At 40.5% G+C, this 27,211-nt stretch overlaps 1 protein-coding gene across 1 annotated transcript in view; it reads left to right on the top strand.

The window, feature by feature from the left end:
• nell2a (neural EGFL like 2a) overlaps positions 1-27,211 on the top strand; it is a 69,217-nt gene that overhangs the window by 11,354 nt on the left and 30,652 nt on the right. The window contains exons 3-12 of the mRNA XM_015054179.1: positions 5,512-5,662; positions 7,302-7,475; positions 8,988-9,084; positions 13,073-13,145; positions 13,691-13,773; positions 15,244-15,372; positions 18,663-18,765; positions 23,078-23,169; positions 25,644-25,749; positions 26,169-26,297. Of these exons, the coding sequence (XP_014909665.1) occupies positions 5,512-5,662; positions 7,302-7,475; positions 8,988-9,084; positions 13,073-13,145; positions 13,691-13,773; positions 15,244-15,372; positions 18,663-18,765; positions 23,078-23,169; positions 25,644-25,749; positions 26,169-26,297 (1,137 nt within the window). The remainder of the gene's footprint in view (positions 1-5,511; positions 5,663-7,301; positions 7,476-8,987; positions 9,085-13,072; positions 13,146-13,690; positions 13,774-15,243; positions 15,373-18,662; positions 18,766-23,077; positions 23,170-25,643; positions 25,750-26,168; positions 26,298-27,211) is intronic.

The following is a 27,211-nucleotide window of genomic DNA, read 5'->3' as shown; positions in this document are numbered from 1 at the left end:
TTTTAATAAGTAAATATTTTTCCGCATGTGACCTCTCTGTCACCAGAAGAGCCAGTCAAAAAGAGCATCGGTCATTTCATTGCTAATGTTTTGTTAAACTCAGATCCACTAGCATGGTTATGCTAGGTTTTGTGCTACTGTCAGGAAAGCTTAAAACATCATTTTCAGCTTTTGCTCTGAAAATCTTAGCTAATTTCAGCCTACTCTTTTTTCCCCTCACTTTTGAGCTCTTCTCTAAAACATATTCGACAATCGTTATTGTTTCCCGTTGTCGCTCCTTTCTCTGCAGTGCTGTTGGTCTGAAGCTTGGTTGTTTTTCTGTCTTTCCAACGTGCACACCAGGCTTCTCCCGATGAGTTATTTCTTAACACTGCCGCCTATAAATATCTTGACTATTTTGTCAGAAACCATCTTGCAAGTACTGTCACGCTATGCTCTTATGCACTGCAAATGTTATGCTGCCACAAGAATTCACTGTTAAAGTTTCCCTGCAGCATCAGTACAAATTGAATTGAGGATGACCCGGTAAGTCTGACCAGAACTCCATTCAGCATTTCAATATAGTTTTTGTCTGGATGTGTGTCCATATCAGCTGAAACCCTCCTCGCTGCATTGTTCTCTTCCTTTATGCTGACTCTGTAGTTGCAGAGCGGTGAAAAAGTTCCCTTTTATTGCACATCTTTCCAGTCGGCACCTGTTTATCTCCAGGCATGCACTTACCTCAGCGTGTGTGAGCTTTGACAGTAATGAAAGCTTTTGTGTTTGCTGCGACTTGGAGGTTTTATCGTCGCCGTGAATCCTCCTGCAAGATTTTCTCCTGGCTTTGGCGCGTTCCTGTGCATCCAGCAGATAAAATATCTCGCTCTTGCAACAAGTTCGGTTCTTCCTTTTAATAGAAAACATCCATCCTGGGAAAATAAAAGCTTCAGACTCTTTTAGGGCAATGATGTCTTCCTTCCATGTCTGATTTCAACAGCGTATCTAATGCAGAATAGTCTTGGCTCTGGGTTTTTAATCTCATCTCATGGCTCACCCGGTCTTAACTGGTGGAGAGATTGCTTATTAGCAAAAATGCTGTGGGAAAGCTGTAGGAGGTGTTGCTTTGTTCTGGGAAACCACTAGGTGACTGACAGCAAAAGTCCTCATTATTCGCCTTCAAAAGTAGCGGCAAGCTAGAAAGACTGTTTTAAGCAACATATCTCCTAGTAGATGAAGAAATATGAGACATAATGTACGACCGAGCAAACCGACCAAACAAGCATCGGAGATACCCCTAATCTTACACAAGTGTAGATTTATGCATAAACTTTTTGACATGAATTATTGCGACCACATCGGGATGATAATGTGACGGACCAATACAAAGTCACACTTGTTGGTGAAGTGGAAGTAAAATTATACAATTACACCTTGGGTTTGTCTCTTCCAACTTTGAATTGTTTGTCTGTTACTCTTTGCACAATAGCTCAGTTGAACTGAATTTAAAAAAATAAAATAAAACAAAATAAATCGGTGAACAACAAATTTTAAAGTGTTGATTTTCTCTTGGATTCATGTTCGGCCTTTGACGGGGCCATTTTAACATGTAAATGTGCTTGAATCTAAACCATCCGTGGCTTGTTTGCTGTTTTAACTTCCTGGTTTGATGCAAACCGCAAACAGGGCCTCTTGTGTCTCTTTCAGAAATGACTCTTTCCTAAAGAACAGATTCGTGGAGTGCTGAGAAGCAGTGGTCATCGACAGATTATCCCACTTGAGCCGTGGGTTGCTGCAGCTCCTCCAAATTTTTCCAAGAGCCTCTTGGCTGCTTCTCTGATCAATACGCTACTTTCTCAGCCTGTCAGTTTAGTTGGACAGCCATCTCTTGCTAGGTCTGCAGTTGTGTCTTCCTTTTCCCATTTTTGTATGACCGTTTAGAACCTGACCCTTATTAAGGTCCTCCATGACCTCTAGGAAGGTCACACCTCTGATCTCCGATGTGTTCATGAAGGTATTTCTCCTCTAAATTTCTCTCACAAACCCGTGAGCCCTTTGCAAAAGGACTTTAGATATTTTGAGATTAAATTTTACGCAAGAAGAGTATTTAGTGATACAAATAAAAAATAAAGGAAGCTAAAGGAGTATGACTACTACTTTTGTTTTCCAAATATGTGATTTGGATTGGGGTTTGTGGCCAGCTGATAGAACTCCAGTCGACGAACGTACAAAATAAATCACGAGAATTTCATTTTAAATGCTCAGATCAGAATCTGCTGCACTGAATCATCCTTTTATAGCTGCTTTGTGTCAGGCTTTCACATCGGGGTGGTCGTTAGGAGCAGGTGGCTGCCCCGTCGGGGCGCCTGCCAATACATAATCGACCAAAGGCCTTGTCAGTGGGGCTGCATTGATTTGGCAACAACGAAACGCTGACTGGGTCATCGCAGCTCTAAATGCGCATTTATGTATGTTTTTCAGGAATGCAGAGACATCGGCTGCTTCGCTTGTCTCGATCTTGAGCGCTTTTCACAGCCAGCTGCATGTAGATTACTCTTACAGCAGCAGCGAAATGAGAACCGACCTCAACCCTGTAATCCACTAACGTGCCATTTGACGCAGCCTCTAGCCCTACACGTGTAGAAAGATGGTGACGAAAGTCAGACGCGTGTGGGTCAAATGTTCCTGGCTGCCAAATTGTGGATGAGCCCAGTGTTGGAGGTTCCCTGGTCTTCACCATCCCCCCGTCTGTGTAGGACCCGCCCTGACACCTGCTCCCACTGTGATTATTTTGCTCAAGATTAAGATGTCATGGTACTCACTGTTCTGTCTGCGGCCTGGCTAAAAAATAAAAAATTATAAAACAAAATAAGGAAACCTATTTATAGCTTCGGATAAAATAATGTCCATTAATCTCAGATTATTTCCAACAGTACCATTTGGACTTGGTTGCTAAGCAGATTGCGGCAGATTAACGCTGGACAGAACTCTTTTTGCCGTCATTGGACCATCTGGCCCACGTCAGCCAATGGCAGAGATCATGTCTGTTGATGTGAAACGCATGAAGCGTTTCCTGTCGAGAGCCTTCGACGAAGCACAAACGTAGAGAAAATTGGACAGAACAGCAATTAAGCATAGGAAAAAGGGGGAAAACGCCGAAGTATGCCAGCGGAATCTTAAAATCCAAGTCATACTTTATTCTTTCCGATTTACGTGTTCATTATTCTCTGTATTTCGACTCCATGGCTGGCCCCGGCTTCCAGCCTTGCGTTGCGTCGGGTTGATTGGCTACTCCCACCAGCTGGAAGTAATCTAAATACGCTGAAGAAAAGCTGCCACAGCGTCCTGGAGTGCTCGAGTGTGCCAGGGTTAGCTTGCTCGTTTCCCATAGCTTGAAGTGAGTCCTTTGATGTGATTACTTCTGAGAAACGTCATCATTTATGGATGCCTCCATTAAAGTTGCACAAAGTTTTGTTGGAAAGGAGAAAAGGGGGCACGTGGCTGGGAGAAGTGCGTACGAACGAGTGACACACAACCGGCAAAAAGTTCTCTCCTGCAGTGTTATTAGCTTTTCACTTCTTCTCCTAAAGTTACCTGGTTTCATGTGTCAGGTCTTACAAATAACCGAGGAGGCAGTCGATAGTTGGGAAGAGAATATTCGTACAGACCATCGTCACACTGGTTGTAAGAGAAACTGGTGCATACTGTGCAACTCAAGCCAAGGTCAAGTGGATCGTGGCCGTTGACGTGCCAGAGCATCGCTAAAATGGCAAAGCTTGTAAAAACAATTGCAGTCCAGGAATAGTGAGTGCATTTCTCACCAAAGGCTCTCATTTATCACAGGTGAACACAGCAGAACAACGGGTGTGCGGACATTTTTACTCTAATTTTCGGATGCATGTAAATGTGGGATACACTCAGATCCCGAAGCGGCTATTAAATTGTCTGCAAGTCTATGTTACTGCGGACCTGAGGAGCAAAGAAAATGAAGCTTTGTTGGGTGATTTACAAGTCCATTCTGGTGCTAAATGATGTCTGGCAGCGCAACGTTTCAAGCTAATCTTTTTTCTTGTATTTCTTCTTCTATCGGTTCATCTTGGATATTTTAGAGGCTGATTGCACAAATGTGCCACAAGCTATGCAGAGTTCTCTAGGAGACTTATATGAACTGGCAAAATTGATTCCAATGTTTACAGAAGTTTAACATCTTCTCTCATAGTTCTTGGTATCGAATTTCTTGACTTATTCAACTTTAAAATCATCTGTGCACATGTAAAATTTAAAAAGCTTGCTCGTTCATCTTGCGGCACTGTCTCTTCACATCATCATCATCTTCACAGAGATCACTTCTAGATACACGACTTAAGAAATTTCACTTTGCTCACCTCGTCCGATACTTAGCCTGCTAAATAAAATTATGGGAAATGTAGCTTCTGATTCTCCTTTAGTCGTGCCAACACTAAGGAACAACAACGCTGATTTTTTTTCAGGGTTAAGCCAATGGTCACACTTTGTGTAACTAGCAGTCACTTAGCGCTTACAATAACTCGGCTTGACTGGGACGTATAAGCTGAAAAGTCCAGGAGATTATACTGCAACTTGTCTGACTCCCTTAAATACAGTAAAAAAAGGCTTAGATATTTATATAATAGGATATATTTTCTGAAATAGGGAATATTTTAGCTCTGGATCATTAAAAAGTAATACTAATACCTTGAACAGCATGTTCCATTAGCTAAAGAAATGAAGAATTTAAAAAAAGTGTGACATTTACTTGTCTTGCATATCTCTGCTCGATATTCTGCTGGACAGTAGGGTCTAGTTTGATGCTTTGCAGAGTAATGAACTGATATGAGTTTGAGTCAGACGGACTTTATCTGTGACTTTTCTCTGAGGCAAACTCTTAAAATATCAATTTAACGCGCAAAATTTGCAGAGACTATGTTTGTGTTTCAGATTTTTTAAGGTGTTTTTTTTATTTTATTTTTTTATCAGGAATCTTCTGTTGTGATACGGTCACTTCCTGAAAAGGATTTTAAGTTTAAGTCCTAATTGTTTCCAGCAGTAAACACGGGAGTGTCATGGATCACATGTGGGGCAATCATTTGCTTTCCTATCTAAAAACAACGTGTTGATTAACGAAGTCCAGTGTGCGAACGGAGCCGGGTTGCAGCTCTACAAGATGTTAGAAAAAGATTGGAGAAAGTCTGGTAAACCTGAAGCAACAACTGAATTAAAGCTGCTATTTACTATTATAATTTTTATCTTTCCTAAAAATGTGTTGCTAAGCTATTTGTACGAAAGCCTCATGGGAAGAGCTGTGCTGCTTAGTCTTATCGAAAATAGAGATAGATTCATTCAGCAACTTCCTGATTTACAAAGGTCAACACACACCTGCCTTACTTAGTTGCCATATTTTCTAGTCTTCATCATTTTAAAGAGAAATGAGTCAGTACTCATTAAAGATCAATCTCTCTAAATATGTCTCTTTTTAAATGTTTTTTTTTTTTTTTTATCTTTCTGTTCTCACTCCAGGAACCTCCAGGGAGGTAAAAGCTCCTGCTGCGGTTTCTAAACGGATGGTCCAGAAGCTTAAAGGCAAGAATGAGTTCACTGTGCTGGCGACCCTCAAGCAGGATCATCTCAACTCAGGAGTCGTTCTCTCCATCCATCATTCTGAGCACAGGTAAAAACCAACGAGCTTTTTATCCCTCGCAGTTTGATTTCAATGCAGGAATACATAAGAACTGCTTTGTAAATCTTTTCAGATGTGTGTGAGCGTTAATTAGTTATGTATATGTGGAGCTGTGAAGTAGGGTTTTACCATCCTAGTTGAAAGCAGATATATGCACATACATGTTAAGAAGACATTTGACAGTCACTTATAGCTGTACAGTGACTGATTTCTTTAAATCCTCTACCAGTTCTGCTGACGTTCGCTTCCACGGTCAGGAGCACACAAAACTGAAAATTTGAGGTTTAAATGGTAAAAAAAAAAATGCAGGAATGAACGGTTGCTTTGAGAGGAAGAAGCCATTTCTCCAAAACCAACATTAAAAATCCATCTACAGTTTTTCAAGTAAACTTCAACCTTATTTTTTCATAAAACGCGTCCTGTGGTCAGAATGACCACTGGTCCATGTAGAGGACTGAGAACACACTCCTAACTTGGGTGGCTGTGTGGATCTTGCTTCAGGAGGGACTGGTGCACTTAAGAAAAGACGTATTACATGTGATCAAGAAGAGTTTAGTGAGGTAGATGATTGAACAGTAGCCAAAATGCGACATACTTGTGATAAATTAAAGTAATTGACCTTAATTGCAGTTGCATTCAAAATGTAAAACATCTCATTTAGTCATATCAACAGGCTGAACGTCTGCAATCAGTTAGCATCTACGTGTTTCACACACTAGCTAAACAAACGCAGCAGCTCCATTTAAATGCTGATGTATTCGTCATCGTCCACAGGCGCTGCAAGCACGGAGTTTGTAATCGCGAGCCGCAGACCCCGTCTGCACCTGGTATGCCAATGCTTCTATTAGTTTGTGCTAGCTGAGCCGTTGGACGATCAGAACAGCAATCTGACTTTCACATAATGCACTGATTGAACAGTTTGTACATTAAAGTCAGTCCTGAGCAAAGAGCTCCCAGGGATGTTAATGACTTTCCCCCACTGCTGATTAGCTTTCCCGGCTGCTCAGATTCTACAAAGCAGCGCTGCGTGGTTTCATTTGGAAATGTGACAAGGACTAATTCAGCATCAGAAGTGTAAGCGAGTGCACTTCCAGAGCCAGGATTAATGTGCATGCATGGCTAGGGGAGAGTAAATCTATTAGATGTGGTTTGCAGATAAATCAGTTCTATTGCTACTCTTTCATGAGCATCTTTCTTTCTTTTTTTTTTTTTTTTTACTTTGAATGATGTTTCCAGGAAGCAACTTTTCTTTAACTAAGTCTGCCTTTAAAAGCAGAGGTTATGTGTGCGTGTGTGTGTGTGTGTGTGTGTGTGCTGGCAGCTCTTTTCATTAATGTCTTGTGGTTGGTAAATCTCAGTGCTGGGGAGAAGAGGATTCTCCTTGAATACTAATACTCCAATGTAAACAGCCGAACACGTAGATGCTCTCCATTGTTGGTCGCTGCTGATGTTGCATCTACCAGCCGTATAGCTGCTGGTGGCTTTACATTTAAAATACTATTGCTGATCTGAGGAATTTGAGGACACATTTTCAAACGATCGAGGCGTTTAACTGATAATGGATGGGGATGGATGTTTTTTTTTTTTTTTTTTATCATGATGGGTGACTGGTGCTACTTTAATTTTTTAGGTTTCTGGAGCTGGAGAGCAGTGGCCAGCGCAGCGAGGTGCGTCTTCATTACCGCACCAAAAGCCACCAGGACCACACCGAGGTGTTCCCCTACAGCCTGGCCGACGACCAGTGGCACAAAGTGTCCGTGGCCGTCAGCGCCTCCCACGTCATTTTACACGTCGACTGCAACAGGTAAGAGTTTTGGGATTCGTCGACCGGGTCTTACAGAGACATTCATCCTTGAACTATTTCACCCCTCGTCTTGCTGCAGCCGCAAACTTTTGACGTAAAAGTAAAATGAAACGTCGGAAATTGTGAAATGAACGATACGCGATTTTTTTTTCAACTTTAGCTGTAATTTCTATGCTTGGAATGTTAACACAATGATTCATTGGAGAAACCATTTTGCATAGTAGAAAGTGTAATCCCTCTTGAATGAACGTATGCATTGGAATTAATGCTACAAATATGACAGAGTATTAGGGTAGGAGTAAGAAAATAAAAGCAGATGCAATTACGAGAATAAAGCCATAAAATTACAAGAATAAAGACAAAATATTGCAAGTATAAAGTGATGATATTGCAAACTTGTACGAGAATAAAGTCATAGAAATTTGAGAATGGAGTCGACATGCTACCAGAACAAAGTCGTGGTAATGTGAGAATAAAATCATAATATCACTAGAATAAAGTCGAAATATTATGAAAACTACGACACAAAAAAGTCAGTCTCACAACTGCGGTGAAATGAGGAATGTAGAGACTACAAAGCAAATAAGTAAAAGTAAGTAAGTATTACAAAGTAATACTTTGGTATTGGTTCTACAAATAAGGAAATACTTAATCTGTTGACACATTTGCATCACATTATCATCAGTAGCAGGACACATTGCGTATTATGACTTTATACTTGTATTATTTTGACTTTATTATCATTATGACTTCATTCTTGTAATATTGTGAGCATTCTCATAATCTTATTTAATTTTTTCTCGTAGCCCTAAAACTCCATCATACACAGACATAGAAGCTGAGACGATAAGAAAACCATATATATTTTATCATCACATCAGCTGCCAACAATAAAGCATCCGAGGTTTCGGCTCAGTTTGCGTCTGCAGTGGTTTTTCCCCATTTAAACACAACTTTCGTTACATTTAGGCGAAACGCTTTCGAGGGATTGCAACCTTATCTTTTTATTGCTCGTCCCAAATAACAGAACCTGCTTCGCTGACCCGTCGTAGTGAGTCAAACTAATAAAAACAAACCTCCTCTGATTTCCACAAAAGTGTTTCACGCGAATTGGCAGTTGCCAAGGTTTCAGTTAAGCTGACCTCACTTCCTCCATTTTACGGAGGCCTTGAATTGTCCCGCTTTTTATATTCGCACCTGTTGTATGAATTTTATTGGGGGTGTTGCAGCTTGCGTGTGACGATGCTTACCTTGGCACAGCGAAAGGAAGCAGACGGCGTCGCCATGTGCGCTGCAGAGAGACGGTGACTGTTTGCGCTGTCCTTCGGGGGGAAAAAGTTTACAGGAGGATTTAAAAGAGCAGCTCCGACAACACGGAGAGAAACTGATGCCATGAAAAGAGCAGCTCCGACAACACGGAGAGAAACTGATGCCATGAAAAGAGCAAAGGCCACCAGTTGTGTGTTTAAGAATGTCAACTTTAAGTCTGTTGTGCTTTTGTTTTTTTTTTAGGATCTATGAACGGGTGGTGGAGGCGCCCTTTATGGACATTCCTGAGGATACTTCCTTCTGGCTCGGACAGAGAAACTCTGCTCACGGCTTCTTCAAGGTCAGCACTTCTCCCCCCACCCCAGAATATATTAATGCTGATGCCCGTCTTGATCTGTCATATTAGCTGGCAGCTAATGCTTCGGGCGCTATCTTTCCTCCCCAAACCCAATTTTGGTTCGTCTTCTCATTCTGCATTTGTCTCGTTTGGGGTTATTTATTACGGCTCTGGGATTTAATTGCATGGATTTCTCAAGGCTTGCCATTTTAATTTGAAGGGGTTGTTCGACTCACTCTATTAGAATAGAGATTTTTTTTTATTATTGTTATTTTCATCATTGTTTGTTCTCTTTTCCTTGGTCTGCAGCAAAGCCCAGCACAATTATCTCAGCAACTCCCACAATGCTGATTTGGGAGAGAGATCATTAAATAGCCTGTGGACTGTGCTCATTAAGCCCAGAATCTACGGTTCCGTTTTCCAGTCGGAGACAAACAGTACATCACCACTTACGTACAGCGATGTGCTTCAGAATGTCTCACCTGGGGAGACGCTTCAGTGCAGAAATATCACTCTACCTCCAGGTGTTACTATTAAAGTCAGTCTGCTTCTGACCAGCTCTGTGTGTGGTGATCTTGTGCATATACGTACCTGTCAGTACTTCACCCATTGCTTGTTTTCACCGTGTTAATGGGTTAAGCACAGGTGGTCGGCCACAGATCTCATCCAGCAGCGTCCCTCTTTGATTTTGTGTGTCTTGATTAGTTGCTAGCACGGCATGTGACGTATGGACGGCATGCATGTGATGAGAAAATAACTAATGAGGCACCAAGAATGTGAGTGCTGATGATGAAATTATAAACTTTTTTTTTTATCACTCTTGTGCTGCCAGATTGTGATAACAACATAGATATTAGGTGTAAATGTTGTCAATAAGATTAGATATTTTTGGTATAATATATATATTTTTTTTCAAAATGAAATCAGGTAATTAAAAGGAAACCTTTTTTTCGTGATATGTTGAGATTTGTCTTCTGAAGGAGAGAGCGAGTACAAGACCTTCAGCAAATAACAGGAAGGCTGAACTGAGCACAGCAAAGTTTCTGTTTCATCCCTATAACCTTACATCCTGTTTCTGTCAAGATGCTGGATTTGGAAAGGCTTTCTAAAATCTCAGTCTTAAGGAAGTCATTGACTGAGGAATACATATAACTGCTGCTTTATTGCTAACTGCTAATTTGAGATGCTAAAAACAGCTTAAAAATGTTATCTCCTTAATAATTTTGAATTTGTTTTAAAACAGTATAGCACTCTGTCACTTTAATCAACATTAAGACCCTTTCTCATCGCATAAATAATAACACTTTGTAGGATCTGAATTGACAATATTTAATTTCCCTTTGGTCTCAATAAAGCATTTGTGAATTTGAATATGAAATAATAAGTAATAGAAAGAAGGCAGAATGTTTACAGTGCTTCTTATATTCACCCAGTTGCACTGATGCCCGGATGTGACGTTTGCTCAATTTGAACCCTTCTCTCCAGAGAATTATCACAGATAAGACAAGCTGACTAATATTTAGAATGGAAGGCAAAACTGAATAAGTTTCCAATTTCATTTTCATTTCATTTCAGTTGTGCAGAATCTGTAGAGCATTAAGTGTGAATAAAAGTTTATTTCATGGCATCTGATGCCATGAAATAACCTTTTATTTTTTTATAAAAAAAAAAAAAAGTTTAATCAGGACCATGTGCGCCTTGTGAGAGCCTCTGAGATCAGTTTGTCTCGCTACAGATGGCGTCTTTTTTCACATCAGTTTAGAAAGCGGTTGATTGCTCCTCATTGTCTTAAATGTCCAAGCAGATGAACAGTTACGGAGAATTAAAATTACAGCAATCGTAATACTGAATGGGTCGGGGATTTTCTTCTTAGGTTAATTGTTCTTTTACGTTTTAAATAGCGCTAAAAATGAAAAAATAAATATTTAAAACAGTTAAATATTCCTCTTTTCCTCTCCGTATGCTTAATGCAATTTTTCCATTTACCGTTAGCGCTCGGTAGAATATCCCAGGAGGTTGATTTTTCATACATCAGTTCATTTATTAGACACCTGACGGCTCTTTTCCTTTCTGCTCTCCCAAAATGATCCAATAAAATGTGACAGATTTCATATAAATCCACCCGGTTACTCAACCTCACTCACAAATTTGTCACATTAGTTGGTTAAACGCTTCACTGTGACTCTATTGCATGTTGTCGTTCAAGGCAGAATTCATCACAGCGGCTGGAGGTTATGAAATTTGCACCGTGGCCACAACAAATGTACTTTTTTTTTTTCGTGGTTTCATTACAATTTTGATCCCCTATCTGCTTCCGTTTCTTTTTTTCTTTTTCATTTTTAGCACTCGCTCGTGAAAAATCGGCGCGTCATTTCGGCTGGATTTTAAATTTACGGCCAGCAAATTGAAGTGGCAAGACAATTTAAAAAACAATTTCTCCTAAGTTGTGCTGCTCCACTTTTGTAAGGGTAATAAACGCTCTCGAGGAGTGTACTGGGCCAGGTTGCCATGGCAACTGAGTATCTGTGTTTAGATGTGTACGTTTAAGGGGTGGCTGGGGTGTGGACAGAGAACAAAAGGCTATCAGTTTGGGTCTTATGCATCACGCCGAGTCTCTGAGCCTAAAGTTCATGCATGTGAGAAAACACCATATAAAACTAGCAAGTTCACATACGCACTAATTGTTTTTTTAACCTAACTTCCTCCTGTTCTCCATATATGAGATGATTCAACAGCCAAGGAGATAGGTTACCTCTCGAGTAACGTTCAGACTGATAAATATGTTTTTGCTCGCTCTCAGATTCACTGTCTTTTCCTTTAGCTTGTTTAATTCCAGAGATCCGTTCAGTAAACAGGTTTTTATTGAGTCATGGCTGACTTAATGTTTTTTTTTTTGCACCTTGTTTCTTTAGCTGGAGTTAAGTGATTTTATTTTCATGCACCTATTTAAGATTTCAACAGTTTAGCAATCTTATTTTGCAAGGTTAATGCTTGGATTTTATGTGAAAGTCCTACAAAAGATGCATAAATGTGTGGTGGGTGGGGGCAGGGAGACAAAAAAAAAAATCAGATTTAAGAAAAAAATGAATTCCATCTATGAAATGTATATCTGACATCAGCTCTGCTGCCTCAGTGCTTTGGAGAAGCGTCTCCTGAAGCAATTACATCTGCAAGTCTTTTAGGTTATGCCTCTTTCAGCTTGGCACACTCAGAGTCTGAAGTTTTTGCCCTTTCCTCTTCAAAATAACCCAAGCTTAGTCAGGCTGAATGAATAGTGTCTGGATATTTTCCTTTAAGGCTACAGATCTTCTGTGGCCTCTTAACTTAACAGGCTTTGTTCCAGAATTGCACTGAATGTTAGCTACTCAGCTATGCGCCCTGCTAGCCAGCCTGCAGCTCTTTGTTTTGCTAAAACAGATGGTAACTTTCATATACCTTGTCACAAATACTTGTTTTTAAACAGTGTTACCTTAAAAACTTGTTCCAGAATTGCACTGAATTGTGCACTGAGGCTAGCTACTCAGTTAGTGGTGCTATATGCCCTGCTAGCCAGCCTGCAGTTAGCCGTGTGTTTTACTAAAACAGATGCTAACTTTCATACCTTGTCACAAATACTTGTTTTTAAACAGTGTTACCTTAAAAAGAGTAATAGCTAGCATTTTTTAAAAAAGTTTTAAGGAGCTAAGTCAACCTCATTTCTAATAAATCCAGGGAGTTTACCTTTATGTAGCCATCAAACGCAGCTAGCTAACAGCGCAAAGAAAAAGGGGGATAGTAAGGCTATTCTATGAACTCAGAAAAAGCTCAAAGGGGATTTAAACTGCACGAACAGAAACCTTTTGAAGGTGTTAATATCATGAAACCAGAAACTGGCCCGTGCCTACTTAGAAAGCTTTATCAGGTTCTTAACATTAGCCTCTGTTATCTAATTTTTACAGTCTCTCTGTTCACTGAAAGCTAATGAAAATGCTGCTTATATGTCTGCATGCAGGGAGTGATGCAGGACGTAGAGATCCTGGTGATGCCGCAGGGATACATCTCACAGTGTCCAGATCTGAACAGAAGTAAGTCTTTCTCATCTTGTTATAGAAAATGTATTTTATTAGGATAACAACTCATTTAATTTACACTTAGTGAGACTTGACTGTTGTATTATTTTCTGGTTTAAACCTGGGTACCTGTTGTATAAAACTTTGATAATGTTTTCTTCTTTTTTTTCTTCAATGGTTCCAACTGCTATCAAGAGACAGAGAAACTTGTTGCTTCAGCTGGTTTATGCTCTGTGAAACTGTACAAAATGCACCAGCAGATAATACATTTAGGGTATCCTCATTCTGCACAAATATCCACATATGTATAATTTACATATCACGTTGAAATGGCTTCTCAAGCTGGATCTGTGTTGCTTGTTCTTTTAAATTTGTTTACACAGTTCAGGTGTTTTATTCAAATGATTTTCTTTTCCATATTAAGAAGCTTTCAGACAAAAAACAGAAGAAAGTTCTTTATTCCTGCTTTGTGATTATTTAATTAAAAAAAAAAAAAAAGTACAGTTAATGTATTTGAATATATGGTCTAAAATTGTTCTGTGTCGTATTTTGTGACCCAGCATGTCCAACCTGCAATGACTTCCATGGACTTGTGCAGAAAATCATGGAGCTGCAGGACATCCTGGCGAAAACATCCAGCAAGGTAATGTGACACGTTTCTGTTTGACATTTAATCCTGCTGGAAAAGATGAGCGTATAGTCTTTTAACAAAGCGAGTATAATTATAGGTGTGAATCAAAGTGTTGCAACTGCCAAAAAAAATAAAAAATAAATGAAGCAAAACAGAAAGTATCAACTTGTGAATGTTCTTCTATCAGTGGAAAAGACTGTTAGAGATATAACCCTAAGTTAGAACAGAGCTTCTTATTGAAGTAGCTTGACTTCTGATGCAAATACTGATGAGCAGATTTATGGAGGCAATTGCAGATGCTACTTTTTTAGGCAAACCTGAGCTTTCACATGTTTTTGAAATTCTCAATTTAGTTGCAAAAACATCAGCTCTGTCGCCGACGCCCACATTTAACTGGCCTGCTGACAGTTGCGTATATATCGATATCACAGCCAGAGCTAAAAGCTGTGCATTCTCAAAGACCAGAGCTGTTTGAATCATGCCAAGGGCACAAAAAAATACTATCTGGGAAACAAAAAGGAAAGAAACAAAACAAACCTACCTGATGTTGTTTTGCATTTCCAAAAAATCAAAAACATGGCAGGAAATGTAGAATTCATTTATTTTCTCTTTAAAATTGTGATCGCTTTTTGAAAGAGAGAGAGAGAGAATACAAGTGTTATTATTGTGGAAACACCAGCAGATGCTTCAACAGCAACGGTCGATAAACAGATGTTAAATAAATTAAGGATAGAGACGATCCATCAGACTTACACATCCCTGATAATGAGACAAGGGACTCTGGTGAGAGGGAGGTGAGCAGGCAAACCGCTGCACCCCGCAAAAAAACCAAAGAACCTTCACTTACATGAAATCATCAGAAAATAATTATATACAATTTTTATGGCATTTTTGTGAAGTCTACATCACCAAATGTGTTTATTTCACATTTTTGGCATTTTTTTTTAAAGTTAATTAATTTATTGTTATTTTCAGATGAGTACATCACTGGAATGGCTTTAACAATCTACAGTTTCACTTTCTGATGTAAATATACCATTCTGATGTCTTTAGTCAGATAAATCATTCTAAAGTTCAGAGGAGCTGGATCTCTCTGTTAATCAAAAATGCAAAAAAAAAAGTAAAAAAAAAAATCTCTCAATGATCACGTCACTGCACCTGATGTATTTGTGGCCTTAAGAATTGATATTAAAACAAAAACAAGCAGCAAATTTCTTTCACATAGATATTATTCACACAGTTCAATCTGCTTAGTAAATCCTGGTGAGAAATAAAGTAAATGTCCGGTGCAAAGCTGTTGCCAAAAAAAAAAAAAAATAATAATAACGAGGAGATTGCTTCTTGCCTCCCTCCATTCCACGAAAGGTGTCAGAAGCGCCAGTTTCTGCGTATGGATGTAGAAACAGACAGAATCTGACTGGAATCCTCCGTTCTTGGCTCGTAATGTTTTGTTTCTGCGTGTTTTCCGGGCGGGGCGAGCAGCTGTCCAGGGCCGAGGAGAAGATGAACGGGCTGGACGGCTGCTATTGTGAGAGAACCTGCAGCGTCAAGGGGGTCGTCTACAGGGAGGACGAGGGCTGGACAGATGGCTGCAGGAACTGCACGTGCACGGTGGGACTTCACACTTTGACGTGCGTGCGTGTGTGTGTGTGTGTGAGAGGGAGAGAGAGAAAAACTCAAATTTAATCTCCCTGTGTGTAAAAGAATGAATATAATCAAAAATTATTTGCTTATTACGGCTGGTTCTTATGTTTACGAATGTCTGAGTGAGTAATCAAATAAACACTGTAATTAGGTGCGAGAGCGTGAGGTTTGTGTGCGTGTGGGAACATGCATTTTTAATCATGTCTGTGTTGCTGTTGTCTGAGCACACGGCTCAGTTATCCATATGTGACGCACACATGTTCACTGCTATAAATGTACGACTTAGCTTTTTACGTTTATGTTTGATTGAGTTCGCAAATGTTGAAGCTGGATAGACGATTGGATTGTTGAACTGCTGCAAATTGCTGTCATTTGCTTGTATTGCCATTTTTTATTTATTTATTTTTTTTTTTTTAGTACATTATGAGATTTTCTAACCCCAGAAAAATGAAACTGCTTCCCATGGTGCTCCACGCTGAACACAAACAACTCCGCTTTGGATTATTATACTCCCAGGCATTTACTTTGCCATATAAAAAGTGTAAAGAATTATAAATGACTGGAGATATTGGGCCTGTTCCACATCAGCGAGCAGATTTCACCGTTTGTCAGCGTGCTCCGTTTTGAAACATGGCTCTCACCGAGGAGCTACTGAACTGCTCGATCCAGCCAATCAGATACCTTCACGCACCGCTAACCAACATGCAATGAGAGAGGAAAGAAAAAAAAAACAGAGGAAAGAAATCGCATATCTCTTAATGTGCTGCACCTAATTGCTCCTGACAGATGATAATTACCATCAGGGATTTGTTCAACCCACTCAACCAATGGAATAGCTACATTCGTTATAGGGACGCTGTTTTTGCCGTTACCCGGCTGCAATTAAGGAATTAGATGGGATGCGCTTACCTTATGTGCAGCAATTAGATGTGACCTTTAAAATTCAAAGGTGAGGCATTAAGATGTTATCAATTATGTGGATCAGGTTCGTAGATGTTGCTGTCACAGAGCTCTCAGCCGTGAAAACGATGTTAATTACAGGCATAGCAGCCAGAAAGTAGACGCCACTGGAATGTGTTGCATGCACTGAGAAAATATAGCTTTCACAAACCAGTTATTTATTTACCGTATTTTTTCGGACTATAAGTCGCTACTTTTTTCCCGCTTTGAACCATGCGCTTACAGCCCGGTGCGGCTTTTATTCAACCACCAGGGGGCGCTTTAGCAGGAAGTGAATCATTGGAAGTCAAAATTGGACACCCCCGATTTAGAACAAGCACATGCTAGCAGCAGGTACGACGAAGAAATGTTTTCAAACTCATATGATGCAGCTTTTAAGATGAAGGTTAGCGATCTGGCAGTACAGGAAGGAAATAGAGCCGCTGCACGTAAACTCGGCGTGAACGAACCTATGGTCCGGCTTTGGAGAGAAGGACTGCTCCTTAATAAATCCAGCAGGTTGATTAGGACGCAGCCCTCTGCTGCCCTCTGCTGGGTCCTTATGGAAAACTGAGAGCGGCGGAGATCCCAGCGGCTTATATATGTACATTTCCAGTTTTCTTTCTTTTTTTCTTTTTTAATTTGTAGCTGCGGCTTATGGTATGGTGTGCTCCATAGTCCGGAAAATACAATATTTTTCTTTTAACTAAAGTGTGCTTATTGTGCTGAACTCTGGTGTTCAAAAGAATCAAGGGTTCAGGCTTTGCTGTAGAACTTTAAAATGGTTGTCCAACCTTATTCCATTGCTAAACCAACAATATGGGCCAGTTCTTTACTGGTTCTGTACAATAACTGGTTTGAGAACCAGCTTGGAGACCCACTGAAATTGTCTCATCAGGTAAATGTTTGATCCTCTCCCTGTTGTTTGCTGATCTTTATGTGGAGGACTCTGTCGCAGCAGAACAGTTTAACAACCCAATTCACATTATTTCCGTATTCCTGCTAAGAAATGCTCAAATGCCAATTTATTTAGGTTAGTTAAAACAGCAGGCGGCATTTGTGAACGCCACTGCAGACTTGCTTTAAGGATGTGTGGGTTTCATCAAAGCAACCAGGTTGTTTTGAATTACTCATGCTGTTCTCATGAATGGGTTTGGGAATAGCATTGTGCAGCTGTTTGCAAGGCATTAACCCACATGAATCAAAATAACTCGTGGAAAATAGGAAGCTTAAAGTTGAGCAGTTTTATCTCAAATCTGGTAGATTAAAGTGAGCAAAGTTGTTGCGAGCGCAACAACTTTTTGATTGGCTGAAGCCTCCCCCAGCTCCTTCATACAGTCAGTTCCTTCCTCAGTTCAGAGTTGGTTCTGAGTTTTTATCGGGATCTTATGTGGAAAAGGTCATCACGACATAGTTCGTGAAGTAGGCAAAGCGATTGCTATCTCATTCTAAGAACTTCTCACACACTGCAGAAACATAAAAATCATACTAAATATTTTTGGTCTACTTTCTAGAGTAAGTAGACCAAGTGTACTAAGGAAATACCTTAGTACACTTGAAATAAGATGAAACCAACTTATAAGTAACTTTTCAGCGAAATACGGGAACTTGTTTTAGGTCAATAAATCCTTAATATTGATGAAAAATTACTAGTTATTAGTGAAATAATCTGCCAGTTGAACAAGATCAAGTCCAAGTGGAGTTAAAATGTGTTGTTCAACTGGCACTTATTACTAGTACTTTTTCATTATTATTATTAGCTTGAACCAATCTCCTGTTTGTTGCTGAAAAGTCACTTGTAAAACTAGTTTTGTCTTATTTCAAGTGCACCAAGATACTTTCACTAGAACCAAAAATACTTGGCAAGATTGTATGTTTTTGCAATGTTAAATAAAAACCCTATGCATTTGGTGTAATTTACTCTGATACCCTTAAATGAAATCTGTACCAATTTTTTCCCAGAAGTCAGTCAGTAAATAGAGTTCACCTTTTTGTAATTTAATCTAAAGAAGGCTGCTGTGGTTGGTTTGTAGTATGGAAGACGGTTCTCTCTTCAAGCAAAGTCAAATCAAAAGCCGCATGTTGAATATTTTTGCTCACGTTCAAAAACACTGCTCAGATTCTCGTCACCCTGTAGCAGCCATCCGTACCGTGACATATGGTAGTGGCAGCATCATTCTGTTAGGTTGCTCTTCCACAGCAGGAATAAGGGAAGCTGCTTGGAGGCGATGCAACCAAGCAGTCGACACGGGGAGTTTGATGGGGGCTCTGGTTGTTTGGTCACCGTTCAAACAACGTGATTTTTGTGTCTCCTGCAGAACGGCACGGTACAATGCGAGGCCATCTCCTGCCCTCCCCCTCAGTGCCCGGCAGGCACGACTCCTGTCTACGTGAAGGGAGCCTGCTGCAAGGAGTGCCTGCGTAAGTGGAGTACTCTTAACCTCTGCACCTTCCTACACTTACGAAAGCACGGACGCTACAGCTCGGGCACACACGCACACACACACTCCAGATCAGAGCAGAACAGCCTCCACAAGCAGATCCAGAGAGCAAACACAACGCCTCCACCAGGGCTGCCTGACAATTGACCGGGGCTCCACCGTGTTGCTAAGCTACATCCTAACACGTCCCTCCAGATGAGTCCATCCTTCCGGCATATACGCGGACCAATCAATTATTCACAAGCTGGCTTCAAAACACAGATGGCCAGCAGTCACACAGACGTGAGCCAGTGAATCTGGGATCGCTGCGCGCGATGAAAAGTACTTCCTATTTGTGGTGCGACACGCTGCCGCTCTGAGCAAAGTGAAGAGGAGCGAAGTGTTAAATGTTAAAGGCCCAAAATGAGGCGCATGCTTGGCAGCGTCTCCATAAATGTCCATTTTTTAACTTTTAGCGCTCATGCGTTCTGGCTGTGGGGATAAATAATTCTGTTTCATCACATTGCTACAAAGAGGGTCGGGTTTTTTTTTTTCTTTTCCAAAAGTCTTTGAGCTGAGCAATGAACTCTTATTAGCCTCTTCACAGCAGCAGTCTGCATCTCATATTCTCTCAATTCCACTCTCATTACAAATGGATTTCAGTGGATATTATCCTTTTACACCATGGAATAGTTTTTCTAAAAAAAAAAAAAAAAATGTTTTTGTAAAATGTTAGAAAAAAACTGCCAGTGTCTGGATCAATGTCCAGCTTACATGTTGTTTATACAGTCTAATTGCCTTACTCTGAAGTTTATAATTGCTTATATTCTTATTCTTAGCCTTATATATATATATATATATATATATATATATATATATATATATATATATATATATATATATATATATAGGTTGCATAGTATTTCTTTGCAGATTTGACTTCACACGTAGTGCCAGCCGACTTCTTTTCAGAGCTCGCTCCTCACCAACTCCCACGTTCTTCTTCTGTTGCTCTCCGGCTTCGTTTGCATGCGTGACATAAGACGAGGTTCGGCTCTGTCAGGAAAAGAAACCGTTAGTCTCAGGGTAGAATAGGCAATACTACCTTAACATTTTTATCTCATTGAGCGACATTTCACAACAGTTGCAACCCGTCACATTTTAAAGTGTTCAAACAGCAAAAATAATATTTTTTGTTAAACTATTTAAAGTCTATCATTAATTTTGCTAGATGCGTAATTCTTATCACAAGGTGTCCACGTGTCTTTAAAGTCTTAAATTTGTGAGTCACAAATGAAGGCCTTAAGATGTCTTAAATTCCTAAATGAACATGTAAGCTGGCCTTAAATGTGCTAATAGTAGGTCTTAAATTCTGTTATGGTGGGAATATTTAATGTAGTCTTTTTTTTTCACGCGGGACTTTTCTGTCAGGCAAAAGTTTGAGTCGCACGCTGATGTCTTAATTGCATTCTGTGCATTTTGTGGTTGAGGAAGCTCTTACTAGTGTGGAGAATTATCTGTTCTCCATGCTGACGTCTTTATGTATGAGGTTACAGAAAAGAGATAGAAGGAAAACACAAAATTATTTATTCTCAACACTAATATACACTTGCTATAGCTAGCTAGCTTTGTGCCTGTGTCGTGTAAATTTATCTGCAGTTGGCTGGACGACATTCATATTTGCCACTGGCTGACTGATGCTGCCTACCCATCCAAGACTAGATGCAAAATAACCCCAAAACAAAACAAAAAAACTTTTAGCCTGATCACTATGGGGCCTTAAGGCTGTAGAGAGTGACATGCAGTGTGAGAAGCATGAAGCTGAATTCACAGTTATTGGTATGCCTGATTGTAATTCAGGAAGTTTCCTCAGCCATAACCTATATTTACACTTTTTTGGTCTTAAATTTGATTCATGTTGGCATTAAACATGTCTTTTCTTTATTTGACTTGCTGAAACCTTTAGATACTCTGTATGCCAGTGGCAAGTTTAACTCTGTCTGATCCAGGGTTTGTTAAATTAAAGCCCTTGTAGTGCTGTGAAGAACTATTTGCTCCCTGTCAGATTTGTTCTGTTTGCTTTTTATATCCAACCTAAACATTTAAAATCACCTTACAAATTTTAATACCTAACAAAGTCAAACCTGAGACTTTTTCAGATGATGAGCTCATTTACTATGGTGGAAAAGCAACTTGAAACTACATGGCTGTCTGAAAAAGTAATTCCCCCCCCCCATTGTCTCGGAAAGCTGAGTTCAATCCTTGACTGATGCTGGAAACAAGATATGGCTTAAACAGAACCTGTCTGATGACACAGATTGGGCTGAAAGCAACAAATGTCCTGATGTAAAGAAATCCGTGAACAGATGAGAAACAAAGTCATTGACATCAGTCAGTGGGGAAAGGATTACAAAGCCATTTCTAAGTGATTGGAACAAAGTAAACCACTTTGGCAGCCGTTACTCATTGCCAGTATTAGTCCAAGAACACACAGAGGTCACAAACGAAAATCACTATGAAACACCAGAGAACATTATCAGTATCACTGTTTGAAAAAAACAACACAAAATACAAAACGTTTAGTTGATCAAGATTTAATGTAAATGTCGTGTGATAAGGATTTCCAGGTTCTGCACTCAGAAATATTCCTTCACACACCAATTAAAGAAGAAAATACCGCTGCAGAATGTGTCTACTCCTTTGTGGATTTGACTTCTCTCGTTGTGCAAGTGGACTTCATTTGAGAACTCGCTTGTCACAAACTCCCACACACTTGCTCTGCCGCTCTTCAGCTGCCTTTGCGAGAGGCGCTATAAGATCAGATTCAGGTCAGAAAAGAAGCCATTAGTCCCGTCCTCTAAGCATCTTGCCTCAGCATCATTTCAGGGGGTTGCAGCACGGTTAGACTTTAACCCTAAATCTGTCTGCAGCAAGGTTTCTCTTAACATAAACACATCGCTCTTAAAACCCAACACTCCTGAGCTCACTCATCTCAACGAGGTGCACGCAGCTAATGAGGCTTGCTGTGTCTCCTCAATAAAGACACGATTCGTCCTCCAAATTAAAGCCGTATCTCATTTTACTCGGCCTGGCAAGGGAGAGGGTTGCACTTTGTTTGTCTTTTTCCTTTTCGATTGTCTGCCAAGCACGGCGCTTTCATCGTCCACCGCTCCGTGATGGTACCCAACCGGTGGTGTCAATCATCCCTGCCCCTCGCATCAGCCTGAACCCGTCTGACCCCCACCGGCGCGTCATCAAGCCGTGGCTCTTTCTACCCACGTCGTTGTTGCGCAGCGCCCCCTCCGCCCTCTCTCCGGCCTCTTTCATTATTTAAAACAGATTCTCGTTAAGGCGACGCCGGGAAGTGCTTTTCTCTCTCAACACATTAACTATGTCATCACTTCTTCTGTCGCACTTCTTAATTGGGTTTAACATGCTTGATTTGGTCTGACTCTCATTTACCTGAGGCTTTAAAAAGCTTAAAGGAGCTTCTGATGATAAGAACGGAATATGTCAGGCATGTTAAGCAGCTCTGGCTTCGGTGTTGGGAAATTTGGGGAGAAACGCAAAACGTAAGAAAAAATAAAGCCTAATTTTTCCCTAGTTGTTGTTTTGTAGTTTAGGTCACCAAACCGTTACGTTATGACTTTACCAAAAGTCAGATTAGGGATTTATTCACTTTAATCCCCAGGAACAAACATGATACTTTCTATCAATTAAAATGTTATACAACCTCAGGCCTCAGTTTTAAATCCGGGAACTTTGTCCCATCTCAGCTAATTTACCACAAAACAAAACAAATTCAGACATTTCAGTCTTTTGGTGCATGGACTGTATTAGTTCCAGTGGATGCGTTGGAGCATTACCTTAAGCTATTTACAGACAAGGCACATATCTTATTCTTTAAACTGTTTATTTATCCATTTTGACTGTTCCTGTCCAGTCGTGGGGTTAGTGGGAAACTAGCTTTGCTGTTCCTGTTGAGCTCAGACTATTTTAAAGTTTTGTTTTTTCCATTTGTTTGCTCTGGTCTATGAAGCAGTGAAAACATGTTTGCACAGAATAATTCAAGCTGTTCTTTACCTAAAAGAAAGAGAAAATAATAATAATAATTAGGTAATGTAACAAAATATTTTTTGCTAGCTCACATCTTCTTGTTGACATGCCGTACGTAGGGAAAAAAAAGGCAGATCCTTATCTTAAGTATAACATCAAAAAATGTGAAGTTGGGCTCTTAAGTCTTTGTTTACTTGTATAGTGCGCCTTCTTCAGTTCATTTATGTGTGTGTGTGTGTGTGTGTTTCTCCCACCAGCTGTCTGCCTGTTCGGTGGAAGAGAGTTGGTGGAGGGAGATCAGAAGGCTGTGCGCGACTCTTCTGGCAGGTGCCTGCTGTTTGAATGCCGGGTAAGTCAAGTCAGCACATATACTCAGAAACACGCACTGCACCCTGTTTAGTGAAAAGAATTGAATCAAAATCCTCCCCTGAAAGAAAATTGGGCCGTAACTCAGGTCGTAGCTATTACACCATCGATGTCTGTGTCACAGTGTGCAGTATGCTGTCTGACTAAATGCTTATTGCATATCCAAAGTGGTCTAGCTTTACGAGCTGCTTTTTCTGCTTGAGCTAATTTTGCTGGCCTTCTTTGTCCCAAACAACTTTTTCTAAGCTCTGCAATGTGCTGCTTCACTTAACCGTGATCTTCTTTCTTTAGCTACAGACATCACATCAGCATTCACTCTAAGGTGAAGTGGAGTCACTCTAAACCCCCTCACTGCTCTGAATCTTCACATTTGAACACACCAGAAACATTTACTCGGCCGCATTTAACTCCTAGAGACACAAAACAAAGAAAGAAGTCAGAACACAAGGTCACAACAAAACAAAAAAGCAGAGTGCAAATCTGAGATCACTGGTTTGGTTTTTATGTAGAACACATTTACACAAACCTCTGTTGCTATTATTATATCCTTCATTAATCCAGATAAAAGTCTTAATACTAAAATATCGATTTCAAGGGAGAACTGGTCACAAAGGCGCCAAAATATGCTAAAAATCAAACAGAATATTGACAATAGTTCCCACGTTCTTATAAGATTTTGCCACCTTAATTTTGGCCATTTGATTAATTTTAATTTCAGTAACTTTTACCCCTTGGAAATATCTTTTCTTTCCTGTGTATTTAGCAAAACGTTAAGTTGGGCTAATCTGAAGCGAACATCCAAAGTCAACTGGAAAAAATCCAGTGAACTATTGATGTAAGCCAACATCATTGTTTCATTTGGATAAAATGTAAATTTGAAGTTTGATAACTTATCACAAAGGTTATTTGTGTCGAAAATGAAGAATGATTTTAGTTCTCCACACTAGGAGCCCCAAGGATCTCCTTGGATACTGGCAGAAAAGGAGGAAAGGAACCCGACATGATTGGTCCACTTTATTCAGACCGATAAGTAATGTGAAACCAACATGCAGCAATTGCAGAATTTCATTTAGTCTGTTTGCAAAAATAGTGTCAAATGAATCAAACAGCAACTGAAAATCAAGTGTGTTAGAAAATAATCAGACCAAGGCAATTTAACCCGACTGCACTCATTCCTATTGTGTTTTCATATATGTGTTAGAAGCTCCCCTACCTTTACCGTCATGAAAAATTGCTCCAAATTCACATATCTACTTCGGCTGAGTTGTGCCTTGCAGTAGACAAGAGGCTCAGCTGAGCTCAGCTGAGCTCAGCTCCTCAGCGGTGCGTCTGTCATCGACTGCAGCCGTTTTTCAAAGCCAGTCATCAGACACGATGTTGACTCAAATTAGTTCTATTAAGTAATTATTCAAAAATGTTTAACTTTTGTCCGCCTGCCGCACCAGATGGGTGCGTTGCTCACTTTTGGGAGTACTTCACTTGATGGCATTGCACCAGACAGGCTCAATCAATCACAGAAAAGCGATCTGAAGTTTTAATCACCCGTCTGCGCCGTAACAAACCAACCGATTCCTGGGTTCCAGTGAACCGCTGGAATGAGCTGCTCCAGACAGCTGTCTGGCTCGCTCGCTCGCACCACACCTGGCCCATCTGTAGTCCCCGCAAAAATGACTGGCAGCCCCCCGGCAGATCAAAGAAATGGGGAAGGGGAGGGCTGTCAGTCAGCCCACCGCGGCAAACTTCTCCGGGCTCCCCCTGACAGCTGCTTGTCATGCCTCTGATCTTCTGTCTGCCTGCTGGCTGAGAAAGATGGCGGAGGTGTTTAGGGTGGCTGGCGAGAAGTACTGCTAGCAGGGAAACTTTTTTTTTTTTTGTTTAGATGTTTTGGAGAAAAGTTTAGCAGGATTTCACACAGGACTACGATGAACTGAAACATCACAGACAGCTTTTACCAGGAGACCATCTGAAGATGAAGTAAAACGTTTGTTTGATTGAGATGTTTGATTGTTGTCATCCTCGCTATCTCAGAATTTTAATGAGTCCAAATTAGCATCAGTGGGACGCGCACAGATTAGATCATTAGGGAAGCTGGCTACAGGCATGTGGGGGAAAGATAACCTCTAATCAGTTTCACACACTGACTAAATGCAGACTTAATCCAAATGTTTGATTCACCATTTGTCTCCTTTAATAAAGACACACTATTTCTTTTTCTCACCTCCAAACATAGATTCGGGGGTAAAAAAAAAAAAAAAAAAAGAAAAATCTCTGAGTGGCCCAATCCGTAATTGGACTGTAATGAGCATAGGAGGAAGAGGGAGAGCGGAACATTGGAAAAGGAAACACAATAGATGAATAATTACCTACATAATTATCCTCAGGACCCGAGAAAATGAAGGAGGATAGCAGAGTTCACCTGAGAAGTAGCTCATGGGGATTTTGATGTGCCCTTCACAGGAGCGAAGCATGCATCGGGTCGTCCCCACCGATCCCTGTCCTGAACTCAGCTGCCCGGAGTCGGAGCAAATCACGTTGAGCAGCAGATGCTGTAAAGTCTGCAGAGGTACGGGAGATTGTTCTTGCTGTAAATTCTTTAGCCAGCCCGTTATTCTGCAGTAATGATAACCAGATAGACCAGGAGTTTTATTGTTGAGTGTCGTCTACATTTGGGAAAGATGTTTAAAACACCCATAAAAAAATCATACATAAAAAAAACAAAAAAACAATTTGGGAACATTTATTTATTAAGAAAAGACTCCCATATACTGATTACTTTTTCTGGTGAAAACCGACATGTAGAAAATACACATTTTTAACATTTTCTTTAGTTTCTAGAGCAACTACTAGTATTTTTGCCTAAGTATGCCAGTAAGAGACTCGACAGTTAAAACACCACGAAGCAAAATACATGATCCTGAAGCACAACCTTTCCTCCCGTCTCCTCTGTGTGTTTCGACCTTTGCGGATGCGCGCCTGCTGCAGGTCATGACTTCTGCTCAGAGGGCCACGGCTGCACGGAGCACTCCGACTGCGTGAACCTGGAGGCAGGAGACTGCTGCGTCTGTAAGGACGGCTTCCGCCCACTGCGCGATGATAACGCCTACTGCGAAGGTACGACGGGGCTCTGAATAACAACACCCCGGCTTTATGCCGAAGTTAGTTTGCCCTACACGAGAGGGCATTCAAGGCTTTCTTTCTTCTTGTTTGTGTTAATGTGCGTGAGTCGCATTTGAAAAGGTCGTATGGATAAAAAAAAAAAAAGAAAAGAAAAGAGTGCCCTCTGGGAAGAAGGTGGCATTGTGAAACTAATGTTATTTTTACACCCAAAGATTTACAGGGCAGTTCTGGCTCAGGATAACCCTGTGCATCATCCATGACAGCAGACAAATATAACAGCATGGGTGACATTGAAATAAGAAGGTGGAAAATCGAAGCGAGTTAGTGAGGAGGACGTGTGTATTGTGGCTTACAAAGTGTTCAAGACACTTCAACTTTTCTGCAATTCCTGATATTAAAGCCAAACACTTAGCTGCGTTTTATTTGGAAGTAGTGTACAGTAGTGCAAGGTGGAAGAAAAATGATTCAAGCGGTTGGACTGTAATAGGTTTGGTGTCTTTACCCACATTCCAGGTAACACATTGTTGCCTGTGCCTTAAAATTTATGACACTTACTCTTCAAATTGCAGAGATCATTGCAGAGATATGCGTCATTGACAGCACAAGCAGTAGTGCGTGTTTACTGCATTTGTTTGCTGGTTCTATAAAAAAGCAGTTTTGAAGGTGAAGTACTTGAAGAATGCAGAAGACTTTAAGTACTTCAATGGCCAACGATACAGAGCGATGGAGAGAGTGGAAAAGAGGCGAAGAAGCATGTGGAGGCAGGTTAGGATGGGTGGAGAGATGTGTCAAGTGTGATAAAAGGGCATCAGCGAGAATGAAAGGAAAGGTGTATGAAACAGTAGTGAGACCATGACGTTGTACAGTTCAGAGACAGAACCAAGGAGGAGGCAGAGCTGAAGGTCACA

Source organism: Poecilia latipinna, unplaced genomic scaffold (genome assembly GCF_001443285.1).
Source record: "Poecilia latipinna isolate Pla-1442-1.1 unplaced genomic scaffold, P_latipinna-1.0 Scaffold1233, whole genome shotgun sequence".
Classification (NCBI taxonomy): Eukaryota; Metazoa; Chordata; class Actinopteri; order Cyprinodontiformes; family Poeciliidae; genus Poecilia; species Poecilia latipinna.
Note: the sequence above shows the minus strand (reverse complement) of the source record. Positions and strands in the feature narration are given on the sequence as shown.